Here is a 16,104-nt window from a genome sequence, read left to right as displayed (position 1 = left end):
ATGCTTCTTATTAAACTATATAGTAGCTTCTTGTTAAGTGTCACTAGTATGCATCTGAGGAACAACTGTCAACAGCATGCAGTTGTGTTCTATTAACTTTTCTCCTGGCTCCAATTTTCTTTTTTATCATATTCTTTTACCTTGTTTTTCTAATTTTTAATTCATTTCATGCTATATGTTTTTATAAACTTTTAAATCCTTTTTGGTAAGAAAATGAGAACATAACTACTTTTCTCTTTGAGTTTACAAATAAAACTGATTCAGATTAATTGCTAACTTAATTCATTTTAACTTAACTGTGTGTCAAAATGTGGAGTGCTTTAACAGAATGCATTACTCAAAAACTACCAGGAGGTAGACATCACCATTTCTATTTTATAGACAAGGAAAATGAAGTTCAAAAATAATTAATATATTCAAAGTTACACAGATACATTATTTGAACCCAAGTCTTTCAGACTCTAGCCTATGCTAGCCATGAGAAAACTCAAGTACTGTGATAGCTGAGGAACAGGAAAACATTGCATAAAGGAAGTAAGTGACTTACAGTTTTCTTATGACACAGAAGGAACATGAGAAGATTTAGATAAGAAAAAGCCATAGCATTTATAGCTTATTCAGGTCTTTGGGAAAAAGCAGTTAAGTAATATGACGACAGCAACTGGATAAGGAAATAGACACAAGGAGTGTCCTCTGTTTTAAAAAGAATAGTTGTTTTATTTTTGTTTCTTTTTTGTTTCCTTTTACAGGAAAGGGAGAGTGAGTGAGTATTAAGGGTGATTGAGATGAAGGAAGACGGGTTGGATTTTATGTTGTTTGTTGTTTTTAGTGCAGAGTCTTGATTGATTGTTGGTTGGGGAAACTTGCTTACAGAAAGTAAGAAATTAAAAATAGACTAAGTAATTGTTGAGTGGAACTTGCCTCAATTATAATTTTATTTGAGTGAAAAGTTTGGGTATAGTGTTAATGATGAATTTAAAATGCTAGATTGGTAAAAATGCCTAAAACAAGTGAATTTCTGTATACCTTAATGAAATATAAAAAATAGAATTGAAAACTGTTAAGTCACACTTCAAGTATGCTTACTAAATACCTTTTTTCTCTTGGTATTGCTGATTGTACTTACTTATTTTTGGAGTGTGTGGTTCACTTTTTGTCTTCTGAAATCATACAGGCAGTTTAGGTACTTGAAGGTTTATGTTAGGAAAAAGCAGTGATAGCAGCCATGCATTTCAGAATAATGAGATAGTTTTTGTTCTTGGCCAGGTGACCGCTTCAGGTCTGTCATAGATGATGCCTGGTGGTTTGGAACAATTGAAAGCCAGGAACCTCTTCAACTTGAGTACCCTGATAGTCTGTTTCAATGCTACAATGTTTGGTAAGGAAATATTTGTTGTATTTTAGTTCACCTAGGCTTGCTTTGAATTTTTTTTCCATCTATTAAGAGATAAAGAGACTTCTTTTAAACACAGAAGCAATTATTTTGATAATTGATTTTATTAAAATTGTGATACAATAATTTAGATTTTTTAATATAAAGATTTTTCTTTCTTTAAGCTGGGACAATGGAGATACAGAAAAGATGAGTCCTTGGGATATGGAGCTTATACCTAATAATGGTAAGTGTGTGTTAGGCTTTTTGATTCTCCATTATGGAGTTAATTTCTTAAGAAATTATTTAAGATTTGCTAACATGCTACCACTTACAGTTGTTGTGAGTATCAAATAGAAAACATTCATTCAGCAAATATTTATTGTACACCTTTAAGTAGGGGAGCTTCAGCAGTGAAGAAGATAGATATAACCTTTGCCTACTTGGAATTTATAGTCTAACAGGGAAGATTGAAATTAATTTATTATAGCAAAATATGAAATTGTTTTATTAATTACTATTCACCCAAGAAAGTGTGCATTTGGGAGGCAGAGACACTTTTGTAACTTTAGCAGAGTGCTTAAAGTGTAACATAATAGTTAAGAGGTCATGCTTTTGAGTGAGACGGACATCAGTTCATATCCTGACTTGTCGTTTTTTATGTGATCTTGGCAAGTTCCATAAAGCCTCACACCCCAACTTTTAGTACTCAGCCTTTGAAACCGTCAAAGCTAATACTTTCCTTATAGGGCTGCTTTGAAGATTAAATAGCATCATGTGTGTAAAGTGCTTATTGTAGAGCCTGACACATATAAGAGCTCAATGAAGATATAGTTATAATTAATAATAATATAACTGTCATTATGCATATGGCCTGACACATTCAGGATTTAATAATTAGCCTTAGGCAGTGAGTATGACATCTTCCTTGTACTGAGAAAAGGTCGTTGGGACCAAAGCCTGGAGATTATATTTTCTTTCCACTTCATTGCCCATTTTTGTTTGTTTGTAAAAAATACAACACACATGCACAATTGCATAAGCCAAAAAGGGATTAGAAGGATATTGTCCAGATTTTAATAATGATGATTTATAGAGTAGTATTATAAAGACTTCATAAATTCTTTTACGTTATTCTATATTGTTTGATTTTTAAAAAATAATATATTACAGGGCAGGCGTGGTGGCTCACACCTGTAATCCCAGCACTTTGGGAGGCTGAGGCAGGTGGATCACGAGGTCAGGTGTTGGAGAGCAGCCTGACCAACATGGTGAAACCCCGTCTCAACTAAAAATACAAAAATTAGCCTGGTGTGGTGGCATGCGCCTGTAATCCCAGCTATTCAGAAGGTTGAGGCAGGAAAATCACTTGAACCTGGGAGGCGGAGGTGGCAGTGAGCCGAGATTGCACCACTGCACTCCAGCCTGGGCAACAGAGCGAGACTCCATCTCAAAAATAATAATAATATATTACATCTCTTAGCAGATAAAAATAAATAAGATCTTTAAAAAACAAAAAGGAAAACATCTAATTTCTAACATAGTAGAAATAATCTTTTATTAATTGAGTTGCTCAGTAGTTATTGTAATCCAAAGTCAGAGAAAAAATAACTGTTGGAGAAAATAACCCAGTCTCGTAGACCTCAGAAATGAGAAAATAGTCATGCTGATAAGCTAAGTTTAGTTCTCTGCAGGAATTATCACTTTGAAAATTTAATGCCAATAATATATGTTCTTATCTCACTGCTAAATTAGAGCTGTTTAAAATTATAGAATATCTTAATCAATTTGTAACCATGTTACATGGCTTATCTTTTTGTTTTGTTTCTCTCATTTATTAAAAAAAAGTTTGAATTTGAACTCACATTGAACTGTTGTGAATATGAGAGCAATGCAGCCAGTTGGTGTTATAATGCCTTGGATATTTTTTAAATTAATAAGTGATACTGATTCACTGTTTTGTTTCCTACCTAAATATATTGAAGGGTGGTTACTGTTGTTGTTCTATTTGGATACATATTCATATGAACCTATAGGTTTAATTGTAGTTTGTGATGAGAATTTTGATTGTACACAAACAGTGGCATATTTTCTAGTGTGTATCTGCCAAAACCTAGTCTAAAGGAAAAATTACCTAGCACGTTTCTAGATTTTGGGTTACCACAACCCTCTAGTGATTCTCTCAGCTAAAACTGTTAAAGATTCAAGCATGCAGAAAGCATACCTTCATAATTTATGAGTAATAAGCATAAGCATCATTTGTCAGTTTTCATAATTCTCTCTGTTCCTACATTCAAAAATTGAAGTTTTGATTGAAGTATTTCTAGAAAATGTCACTTTAGTTCAGTTTTACCTTGTGTATACTTTATCAAAGTAAACATGGCAATTATGAAGTGATTCAGAAAACTTTGAAATTTGCATATTTTATAGAAATGATTTCTGCACATGTACTTGATTACAGAGCAGATTTTCAGGTATAATTTTGGAGAAGTAATTATTTAGAGAATTACTTATAGTATCATTTAAAAATTAATTTAAATTTTAGTGACCCTTGAAACATACTTTCCTTTGTTAAAATAAAGAGTATATTTACAAAATCTATACAAAACATACTTTAATTTTGTGACTGTTATTTTTACATTCTAAAGCTAACCTGAATACTAATAAGTTACCATGTATTTGCAATGATCTGCTTTTCTATTTCAGCTGTATTTCCTGAAGAACTAGGTACCAGTGTTCCTTTAACTGATGGTGAGTGCAGATCACTAATCTATAAACCTCTTGATGGAGAATGGGGTACCAATCCCAGGGATGAAGAATGTGAAAGAATTGTGGCAGGAATAAACCAGTTGATGACACTAGGTAAGTAAAGCAACACACGAGTATAGAAAAAACTGGCAGAATGCAAAGTAATGGAAAAATACTGTTATTCTCCAACAAAAATTTTTTTTCACAATATCCTAAGTCAGTGGTTTCAGACATTTTAAGTGGAATCTCTTTTTGAATGTGGTCTTAACACAGGACTTAACTATTTAAAACAGTTATAAATTAGGTTATGTTAGCTGAATTTTAGAATAAGGGCCTCCTAGAAGTGCCAGAGGCATCTCTGAAAAAGCTGGGTCCTCCACAACCCAATTTAAAACACTTGACATATTCAGGCTGACATGATATGAATTGGAGGAGGAGGATTGAAAGGTGAATTATAATTATATGGGTAGCTTGTACTGGTCTCCCCCAACTTTATATACACACACAAAAGAGGATCTTTTTAAGGGGAGAGGAGAGGGTATATTAATTGCTTTGCCTTGTTAAAAGAAAACAGTGACCACAAAACTTGATTATCTGAATTCTGGGCTTCTGAAGTAACTCTAGACTATGTGGTGGTTTGTAGCAACCCACTCTCTCAGTAAAGAATCAGCGGCCAAGAGTCTAGAGAGAAATTAACATGAGTAAGAAGAGCTGGATGGACATGGAGATTGAGGAATATTCAAATCTGAAGTATTTTATAAAGTGCCAACACTTTATAGGAATAGCCTTATAAATACTACCTTAAATAATTTTAGCAATATTTTAGGATATTAAGTAAAGTATTATATGCGAATGAGCAAAAAATTGGGAGTGATCTTAACTAGTTATAGTTTTTGCTGTACAACTTCACGGTGTGTATTGGGTCAGTAGTATCACTGAATCAAAACTTCTGTGTCTGTTTCCTTTTCTCTACTTGTCTAATATTTTACAGAATAATGTAAAGTTGAGATAAAGGGATACGTTTGAGAAAGTCAAAGGTTAGATTTGAATGCAGTACATTACAGTGTTAATAATAGAATGGCTTTGTCAAATATAGATTCAGGAATGGCCAACTGTCAATTATGGCAATGTATGTGTACTTATTAGGTCTGATATATGTATATATAATTTGTTTCTTTCTCCTGGTGAACCTATGAATAAAACAGTACCCCTAGAATTTGGCAGTGTAAACGTAGACATAATAAAAAGTGAGACTCTTTATGTCAGCTACACTATATTGTTTATGAAAAGACAGTGGCAGACTAATGATTATGTAGATTAGGACTTTTTAAGTCTTAATTCAAGCAGAATTCTTCTTGAATTATTTTAGGCATACAAAAATAAATTTACAAATTTATCTATTTATTTTAGATATTGCCTCAGCATTTGTGGCCCCCGTGGATCTGCAAGCCTATCCCATGTATTGCACAGTAGTGGCATATCCAACGGATCTAAGTACAATTAAACAAAGACTGGAAAACAGGTTTTACAGGTTAGAACCATTTGATGTAGCTACTATCAAAGGAAAGCTGGTGATCTTTCCACCCATTTACTGATCTTCTTTAGCAGTGTTTCTCAACTTTTTGTATATACGAATGCACATAAGATTATGGGGATTATGTTAAAATGTAGAATCTTATTCAGTAGATTTGGAGTGGGACCTCAGATTCTGCATTTCTAACAAGTCCCAGTAATGTCGATGCTGCTGGTCTTTAGACACTTAAAATACAATTCCTAGATCCTAGATACAGTTTTTCCTAGAGGCTGAAATGATTTGATGTTCACTGTCTTTATATTGTATTTTATAAAGCAAGGCAAGGTATTTCATTTTCTCCTAGATAACATTAAAATATTTGTTCATTGATTTTTAATAGAATATATAATAAAAATTATGTATTCTTATTATGTATTTTGTTCTTATTTTGCCTAATATTCAGCTTATCATTACTTATAACACTGAAATTTGAAAATACTCAGTTTTTCATAGTTGTAGTTTAGCATGAAAAAGAATTAGAGTTAAATGGCCCAGGCATAATTTCAATTAATTTGCATTATCTAGGTAATTTTGATGAATGTCTTTAATCGTCAGTAGGCTTTATTATTACCTAAAATGTTTTAAATGTTTTGTCAAAAAATATGTTTATAGTTTTTAAATAATGGAATCCTGTTTTTAGTCTCATATGACCTTTGCTTAGCAGTCCAACAATTTAATTTGTGTAACATTGCATTAAAAGTTTTTGTGACCAGTTATTTATTACTGAAGTCCTTTCCATTATTCTTCTTTTTAACTTAGAGAAGCTTTATTCATATTTTGCACTAATATTTTTCTATATAAAATGTGCTTTTGGTTCTTTTTATGACTTAAATTTTATTTCTGTATCTCATTGTGAGGGGCTATCCTGTGCCTGTACCCACTAGATGCCAGTAGCAGCCCCCTAGTTGTGAAAACCAAAAATGTATTCAGACATTGTCACATGTCTTCTGGGGAGCATAATTGTCCTTGATTGAGAACCACTGGAATAAAGAAAACTAATACATTGGACTTTAGTTTCTAAAGATTTTTCTGATCTTCTTAGGTGTGCTTGCTGTTGCTTCCTTGATATTTGTCAAAAAGCGTAGAGATAAGGAGAAAGTCCTATCTGCTATGTCGTTCCCAACCATCCCACCCTCAAAGCATTCTTCAAGTCTTTTTCAATATCAGGTGTTGGAAATATAAGAGAAAAAAAAAAACAAAGGAATTCCTAACTATATTCCTCTTTCTCCCTTGACCCCTTAAATTGCTAAAGATTGGAAGTTAAACCTAGTGCTTCAGAGATGAAACAAGACATGGGTGGATGAGAAGGAAAGAACTGTTTGTATACATACACTAATTGTTGGACTGCAACTAGAAATATAAGCTGCTGATGTCTTCCAATATTGTTGTAAATATCTCACATATTGCTCAACATGATAATTGCTAAAGTATACTATACATAAGGTTTGACTTACAATGGTTTGACTTAGATTTTTCAGCTTTACAGTGATATGAAAGGGATATGAATTCAGTAGAAACCATACTTCAAATTTTGAATTTTGATCTTTTTCTGGGCTTGTGATATACTCTTTCATGATGCTGAGCAATGTCAGTGAGCTATAGCTCCCAGTAGCTCCCAGTCAGCCATGTGATCATGAGGTTAAACTGATACTGTACAGTGTATTGTGTGTTGCCATATGATTTTGCCCAACCATAGGCTAATATAAGTGTTCTGAGCACATTTGAGGTAGGCTTGGCTGAGGTAAAATGTTTGCTAGGTTAAGTATATCACATGCATTTTCGACTTAATGGTATTTTGAATTTACAGTGGGTTTATCAGGATGTAACACCATCGTTAGTTGAGGAACATCCGTATTTCAAGATACATTATATTTTAAATAGGCTTTTGGCATTACCCTAGTTTTGTAGCCAATTTAGGAAAAAAACATTTGAAAGACAATACTTACATGAATTATAAATTGCCTGTTTTCCAACCTGATAGTAAACTCTGTTATAAACCTAAGTTATGTTCTTATTCAATGCAATGATGACTTCCAGTACTATTTCACTGTTTAAAGGTTTTTGCTTCTTCCTTCACTCATTGGTGTTAGACTTCTTACAGTTTGTTTTTCTTTCGTGATACTTCTAGTTCAATCTTTTGTTAAACTATTACTGTCAGTTTACCCTGCTGATATTAATCTAATACTTTATTTTACACACAGTTTTCTATATGATACACTGAAGATATCTGTGATTCTGTTATCAGAATGAGCCTTGTGAATCTATTTGAAATGCACAGTTTTTCTTTGTTTCTATGTCCACAATTAGATACAGTGTTTTTTTATTCCATATAATTGTATTTCTGTTCACAATCAGTAAGATTTTCTAAGTGTTTTCTTCTTTATTAAGTCAGGCCACATATTAGATAATATTCTCAAAAGTTGTCCTTGGATTTTTATTTACTTTCAGAAATAAAATTATAAAACTCCAGATTTTATTTTAGCATTGTCAATTAAGTGTTGGAAAATAATTCTCATTTAGTTAGGTTTCTTGGTAAACTAGCATGCTATATTTTTATGGTTTTGTATCTCATAAGGTGGCTGTCAGTTAACTTCTCATTTGTATATGTCATTCGATTACCAGTAATATAATTAGATTAAAATTACTTGTTTCCTTTTTTGTTCAGAAGGCAGGGTCCTTTATTACCAAAAAATGACAGCATACATGACAAAAATATATAAAGCCAAAACTTAAAACTGTCCCCTTTTACTCTCCTGCCACTCCCCATATAGACGTTCTCTCTCCCAAAAAGAGGCCTTTGTTAATATGGTGTGTTCCATTCGAGACATCTTGTATGCAAATACGTAGTTATGGTTGCCCCTCTTTTTTCCCCTAACACAAATGCAGTTGTGCTTCTTTGAAAATGACTTTATAAGACCAATGGTTTTTACAATTGGTTTAGACTGAAGTTGAAAAGTTGGAGTGTCTTGGTTTTAAATGATGTACACATATTTCTAAATATAAGGAAGTTAAAACTTCTATATTTTGTTTTTTTAAGGCGGGTGTCTTCCCTAATGTGGGAAGTTCGATATATAGAGCATAATACACGAACATTTAATGAGCCTGGAAGCCCTATTGTGAAATCTGCTAAATTTGTGACTGATCTTCTTCTACATTTTATAAAGTAAGTTATCTTTTCGTATGTAATTATGATAATTTTAATAATTAATGGCACTACAGTTCCTCTTAAAATAGAAAACATACTGTTTGTAAAGAAGAAACATTTAAGAGTAGCCAAAATAGCTCAGCTGGGAGAGTGTTAGACTGAAGATCTAAAGGTCTCTGGTTTGATCCTGGGTTTCGGAAGAAACAGTTCATTGGCTAATAATAAGAATGAAATCATAAAATCGCATTACCATTGTGTTTTAAGGTTAAAATTGTTTAAAAAAAGATTATTTTCTCAATTTAACAGCTAGACAATAATAATAGTAAAGATTTATTTAACATGTAAAGTTTTACCTACATTAACTCTTCTAACCCAAATAACAATCTTACAGGTGGAAGAGATCATTATCTGGAATTTTGAATTGAGGAAACTATGGCCTATAGTGGTTAACATGTATAAGGTTGCATGGTAAATGAGTGTCTGCCATCTGATTTGAGAATTTTTCATCCTAACAGTATATTGCCCCTGTCAAGTATATTAACAAGTATTTGAGTAGTCCAGCAGGAGACTGAATTTAACTTTCGTGATGCTTCTTCAAAGTCAGGTTTACTTCCTCATTGATCCCATAACGAGAGTGATAACCACTATTTATTAAGGCAGAAGTACTTTCCCTTCCTTATCTTAAGGATTTTATGCAATCATATAATGAATTGAGCCCTAAGTTGAAGGCAGAGAAATGAATTCTATATTTTGTACAAAGACTGCTGTGATTCCATGTTATTATTTGTATTGAATTTTTTTTTCCTGGTTGAGAAGTAGTAACAGCATTTTAAAAGCTTACTTAGCTGTTATCAGCTTTCATTTTTACATAATGAAAAATTCAGGATTATTCAGGTTTTTTTTTTAAATAAACATCCCTGCTTCATTCTCATTAATGGACATAATCTTTGAGCTCCTTTTCGATTAATGTTTTTTAACTGAGGAATGCAGGTCATTTCAGTATAAGAAAACACCAAACATAATTAATAAGGTAAAGTTTGTGCCCTTTCTCTACCTTATTCTCTAAGAAATCTGTTGCTTTCCAATGGTTTGGGGGCTATTATTGCTATGCTTTTGTTTTCCTTATTGAAATTAGTAATTAAGCATTATCCTCTGAAGACTCTTATGTCTGTAATTTTTTATAAGTGTTATAACTGTGTATGTGTATCTGTTTTTTCAGAGAATCAGTAGAACTACATGAGATAGTATATTCATATTTCAGTGAAATAATTTAGATGAAAATTGTTAATACATTTGAAATAGTCTGTGAAATGTATTTCTTTCAAACAGCTACTTTGAAATGTCTTTGAAATCAGATTCATGAAATACTTAAAGCATTTGTATTGTATATTTCTAAAAGTAAATCCGTGGCTTTTTTTTACAGTGTATAGTTTGTTTTAAAATACTTTTTTTAGCAGATAGTTTTCAAGATATTAAGTATTCCTTGAAATTTTGATTATTATACTTTTTAATTGAGTTATTTGGCAAAATTTCAAGCAATTGATACATACAAAGTAATGTAATGGATGCCTGGAGGTAGTATTTTTATCCTTTTAATACAGTTTCATAGGATACATAAATCTGTAAGAAACTATAATATAAGAAAACTGTGACAAGTAATAAGAGAATTGTATAAAAGTTTAGATAAGAATAGGATCACTTTTAGCTGTGATGATGGGGATTCAGACACAGGGGAGAAGTATGTTAAGAAGACATTGTATACAAGGTGTAGATACTGATAGATTCTGGAAATGTTAGATGAAAAGAAAGCCATTCCAGGGATAAGGAGCAGCGTGAGGTAGGAAGGTTTAATTAAGGGTAATATAAATTGGAGAAGTCATAGTAGAGATACAGTGCTATAAATTTGAGTTGGGGCCACATCGTGGGTGGCTTTGAATACAAATCTAAAATATAAGCTCTGAGAGCAAGGGGCTGTTGAAAGTATATTAACATGAGAATAACATGTTTTACACTATGCCTTAAAAATGTTAATTTGACTGCAGTGTCTAATTTAATTGATAGAGAAGAGACAAAAAGCATAAATAGCAGATTGACTGCTACAGTTGACCAACTAAGAGTTGATGAGGGCTTAATTTATGAAAGTGAGAAAGGGACAGATGCCCAGACATACTTGGGGATAGAGTTCACAGCCCTTGACCACTAATTGGGTTTATAAGGAGGAGGAAAGGGAAAGAATAATGAAAAACCAAGATTCCCATTACTGTAAGAATGGTATGTTGTTAAAGAAAAATAGAAAAAGGAACAAGGATATCTGGGGAGTCACTATTAAGTTTAGACGTGGAATTTTAGGTGATGGTAGAATGCTCAGGAGAAGGGTTAGGACAAATTGCAGGAATTTTGGAATTCATTTACACAGATAAACCACAAGTATGTAAAGTTATCAAAGCAAAAGGTACAGTGTCAAGAGAAGATGCCTAAGAACAAAGTTTTAGGAAATACATTTAAAAATAAAAGAAAGAGTTGGAAGACAAGAAATATATTAGCTGTTTGAAGACTGAGGAATGGAAGCAGCACAGCAGATACCTAAGCAAAGACTGGGAGATGAGACTTGGGTTTGGTGTAATGATATAGTCAGGCCACACTGAAAGCTCTACATAGAGTGGAGGGGTCAGGGTTAAATGTGTGTGCATAAATTATTGGAGTAAGCCAGTGGAGAAGAAAGCAAGCCTTCAGCTTCAACTTTTACCTTAAAATGTGGTTTTGGGAACAAATTTTTAAGGAAAAAAATTATCATGGCTCTAATCTTACATGTTAACATTTCCTTGTTATATAGGGATCAGACTTGTTATAACATAATTCCACTTTATAATTCAATGAAGAAGAAAGTTTTGTCTGATTCTGAGGTATGTAATATTTCATTATTATTACCATATTGATATTCTCTATATAAAAAGAAATTTACATATTGTAGTTTTTAGGTAAAAGCTGTTGTGAAAATTATTTTTTGTCTAGTGTAGTTAACTTTAAAAAAAAACAACTGGCAGTAGAATATTCTTCTTACAGTTAAAAAAAATTTTTTAATGGGGGGAAACTTTTTAATGAGTCAGTAAAGTGCCCCAGCATATACATTACAGGTGTTCCCGTGTGTAAAGGAAATAATTGCTAATTAATCAGCTATAAACTATAATGACATTTAAAATGTTTTATGAATCTGATAAATTCTTGCCTCAAAGGAAGAAGAGAAAGACGCTGATGTGCCAGGAACTTCTACTCGAAAAAGGAAGGTAATATAGTTTTAGTTTTAGCAGAAGTACTTTATATGAATTAAAATGTATTAAGAGCTTTCTTTGTTTTTTTACTCTTAACATTTTAAAAGACATTAAGTATTTCAGATTAGTTTCAATTACAAAATGTATGTTTTTTAGAACTTGGTGAATATTTTCTTTTGTTTGAATTATTGTATATTACCCAATTATCTAAGATTGCATTGAAAGTACAAATTTTATTGTAAAAGTGCTCTTTTATTAATATATTTGAACACTTTTATCACAGGACCATCAGCCTAGAAGAAGATTACGTAATAGAGCCCAGTCTTACGATATTCAAGCATGGAAGAAACAGTGTGAAGAATTGTTAAATCTCATATTTCAATGTGAAGATTCAGAGCCTTTCCGTCAGCCGGTAGATCTCCTTGAATATCCAGTAAGTATTTTTGAAAATATTTTCTTTACCTGTCAGTTTGCTACATACCTTCTACATGACAGTTGGCTATTTTAGTTACTTTTTATGATTATAGTTTATTTCTTTATTATTTTATACATGTTCTCATTATCCATTTGGCTACATAGAGAATCCAAATTTTGAATAGTGTGGTAAAATGGAAGGAGCCCTGAACCGAGACACTGTAAGAATTGGGTTATTCTGTTCCTACTAGTTGTGCAGCTTTGAGCAATTCCCTTAGTTTTCTCATCTTAACTTTTTTTTTCTTTTTTTGTCTTCCCTACACTGATTCCATGAATTTATTATGGCAATTATCTAGAAAAAAAGAATAATGCCTACGTCCTTACAGGATTATGGAGATGTAAAGAGAATATATAAAAATAGTTTTTAGGCTGGGCACGGTGGCTCATGCCAGTAATCCAGTACTTTGGGAGGCCAAGGCAGGCAGATCACGAGGTCAGGAGATTGAGACCATCCTGGCTAACACAGTGAAATCCCGTCTCTACTAAAAATACAAAAAAAAAAAATTAACCAGGCGTGGGGGTGGGCGCCTGTAGTCCCAGCTACTTGGGAGGCTGAGGCAGGAGAGTGGCGTGAACCCGGGAGGCGGAGCTTGCAGTGAGCCGAGATCCTGCTGCCATACTCCAGCCTGGGCGACAGAGTGAGAGACTCAGTCTCAAAAACAAAACCAAACAAAAAATAATTTTAAATGTGAAGCACTGTATACAAATGTAAGGTGAGATTATTGTATATATTTAGGTTATGCCAATGTGTAATCTTCATGGAATACATGGTAAAAAGAGCTAAGTAAACATGATTCAAGTATTTATTTTGGCATGCAGTCATAGCAATCTAAATTTATGTAGAGTGATTTCTCATCCCTTTAAAAAGTAATTAAATGTTATATAGTTCAGGGGTCGGGCATGGTGTCTCACACCTGTAATCCCAGCACTTTGGGAAGCCAAGGCAGGCGGATCACCTGAGGCCAGGAGTTCAAGACCAGCCTGACCAACATGGTGAAATCCCTTCTCTACTAAAAATACAAAAATTAGCCGGAAGTGGTGGTGGGCGCCTGTAATCCCAACTACTCAGGAGGCTGAGGCAGGACAATTGCTTGAACGTGGGAGGCAGAGGTTGCAGTGAGCCGAGATGGCGCCATTGCATTCCAGCTTGGGCGACAGAGTGAGACTCTGTCTCAAAAAAAAAAAAAAAAAAAGTTATGCAATTCAGATAGCATTCATGGTTTGAAATGAAAATAAAAAATGTTTTATAAGACATCATGACCTAGATGTGGTATCATCCGACATCATTATGTCATCCCTTTAAAAAGTAATTAAATGTTATATAGTTCAGGGGCTGGGCACAGTGGCCCACACCTGTAATCCCAGCACTTTGGGAGGGCGAGGCGGGCGGATCACCTGAGGTCAGGAGTTCAAGACCAGCCTGACCAACATGGTAAAATCCCGTCTCTACTAAAAATACAAAAATTAGCCGGGCTAATTTTTGTTCTAACTTGATGAAAATAGAGAAATTTCATCAACAGATAAATATCAGAAAATGACTTTTTTCATGTCATTTAAAATACCAGAAACATAGAATGTTAAATGTGGAAGAGAAATCTTTAATTCCAGCGGCGTGATAAATTGAGCTAATTAGAACCTCACCTTTCAAAAAACCTGGGACTGAGCTGATGCTATAATGTTCTGGCTTTCATTTCTCTTTGTTTTTACAACTAATGGATTTCGCTTTGGTTCTTGCAAGCTCGGCTATGTATTCTTTTGAAAAATAAGTTGCAGTTTATTCATTGTTTTAAGTGTTTGTGTTCTGGGCTTTGCACAGAAAAGAAGGGATAGAAATAAGAATGTTTTTATTCTAGAGGCACAAGTATTAACACTATACAGAGATAACTGAGTTCTTGAGCAGTGGTGTGAAAGGAATTTGGAGCTGAAACCCAACCCTAAACCAGAAGTATTGAAGAACTGTACCCTGAATGAAAAGAAGAATTGAATAATTCCTTTCACAACAAAGAATGTTTCCCCCAGTGGTTCTAGTGTCAGAGAGGAGAAATTTTCCTAAACTTACACTATACATGGACTTAGAATGCAAATTTGCACTACCCTTGTGTAGAAATCCACTATGGAAAAAATGTTAATCCTTAACTGAATGAACTAACGATTTAAAAAAAAAAAAAAAAAACCTATATAAGGGAGTGATCCACCATAATAAGATAACAGAAACAACAAATGAAAATATTAGTACCCTCTCCCTGAAAATTTGAGTAATAGATTATTCTGAAGTACTGTACTTCATTTAAAAAAAAGAGAGATGACATTCCTTGTAAGATTACTGTTATTATATGTACCACCAAGAAAAAAGAAAAGCTGTTGAGTTAAATTTTGATAGATAGTTTTGGTTAAAGGAATAAATGAAAGAACAAGAAACATAGGGGAAAAATATGTTATTTGAGAGGAAAAGAGTGAAGACATATTAAAATCAACTAAATAGAATCCTGGAAATGAAATGTATAATTACTGAATTAAACTTACTGGAGTTTTAAAAACAGATTAAAGAGATAGTAAGTGTAGAGATCTAAGCAAATTCTATAGAATCCCACACAGAATGATAAAGAGATTAAGAGTGTGAAGGAGAGGGTAAGAGGTAGTGGTGGATAGAAAGAGAAGGTCCAAAATATGTCTAACAAAAATTTCAGTGGAAGAGAATAGACAGAATGGGAGAGGAGCAATATTTGAGGAGCTAATGGCCAAGAATTTTCTTTTTTTTTTTTCTTTTTTTTTGGGGACGCAGTCTCACTCTGTCGCCAGGCTGGAGTGCAGTGGCTCAATCTTGGCTCACTACAAACTTTGCCTCCTGGGTTCAAGCGATTCTCCTGCCTCAGCCTTCCGCGTAGCTGGGATTATAGGCGCATGCCACCACGCCCAGCTAATTTTTATATTTTTAGTAGAGATGGGGTTTCACCATGTTGGCCAGGATGGTCTCAATCTCTTGACCTTGTGATCTGCCTGCCTCAGCGTCCCAAAGTGCTGGGATTACAGGCGTGAGCCACCATGCCTGATGGCCAAGAATTTTCTAGAATTGGTAAACATTTGACAAGCTATGATTCCTGATCGGGATATACAAGAAAAAAATCTTTACCTAGAATAAGAGTGAAAAAAACTCAACAATTGAAAGTCAAAAAGAAAATATTGAAACAGTCGTACAGAAAAAATGGAGGAGACCTGAGACTGCTCCAAGCCACTCACTTTACTGATGTTGAACTGATACTCACTCACCTCTCTAAGATTTATAGACAAAGCTATTTATAGCTATTTATTTGTAGCTATTTATAGACAAAGCCACAATGGGAACCCGTATCCCTTATGTCCAGTGCACCAGTTATATGTGATATTCTGAGACAATAGGCAAAGGAATTTTTATATAAAGAAAGTAGTTCACTTTTCAAACTTAAAAGGGAAATATATAAGAATGCAGTCATCTTTTACGTGTTCAAAATAATGAGAACAGTATTTAGCAAATACTTAGAACCTG

General features: G+C 33.4%; 1 protein-coding gene across 3 annotated transcripts in view; it reads left to right on the top strand.

Annotated features, from left to right (window-relative positions):
- PHIP (pleckstrin homology domain interacting protein) overlaps positions 1-16,104 on the top strand; it is a 139,208-nt gene that overhangs the window by 107,304 nt on the left and 15,800 nt on the right. For all 3 annotated transcript variants that reach the window (XM_009242016.4, XM_002817078.6, XM_054557779.2), the window contains 8 exons: positions 1,267-1,378; positions 1,558-1,619; positions 4,079-4,234; positions 5,531-5,651; positions 8,731-8,856; positions 11,672-11,741; positions 12,072-12,122; positions 12,391-12,540. In XM_009242016.4, the coding sequence (XP_009240291.2) occupies positions 1,267-1,378; positions 1,558-1,619; positions 4,079-4,234; positions 5,531-5,651; positions 8,731-8,856; positions 11,672-11,741; positions 12,072-12,122; positions 12,391-12,540 (848 nt within the window). The remainder of the gene's footprint in view (positions 1-1,266; positions 1,379-1,557; positions 1,620-4,078; positions 4,235-5,530; positions 5,652-8,730; positions 8,857-11,671; positions 11,742-12,071; positions 12,123-12,390; positions 12,541-16,104) is intronic.

Source organism: Pongo abelii, chromosome 5, assembly GCF_028885655.2.
Source record: "Pongo abelii isolate AG06213 chromosome 5, NHGRI_mPonAbe1-v2.0_pri, whole genome shotgun sequence".
NCBI classification, from domain to species: domain Eukaryota; kingdom Metazoa; phylum Chordata; class Mammalia; order Primates; family Hominidae; genus Pongo; species Pongo abelii.
This window is presented reverse-complemented; position numbering and strand designations above follow the sequence as displayed.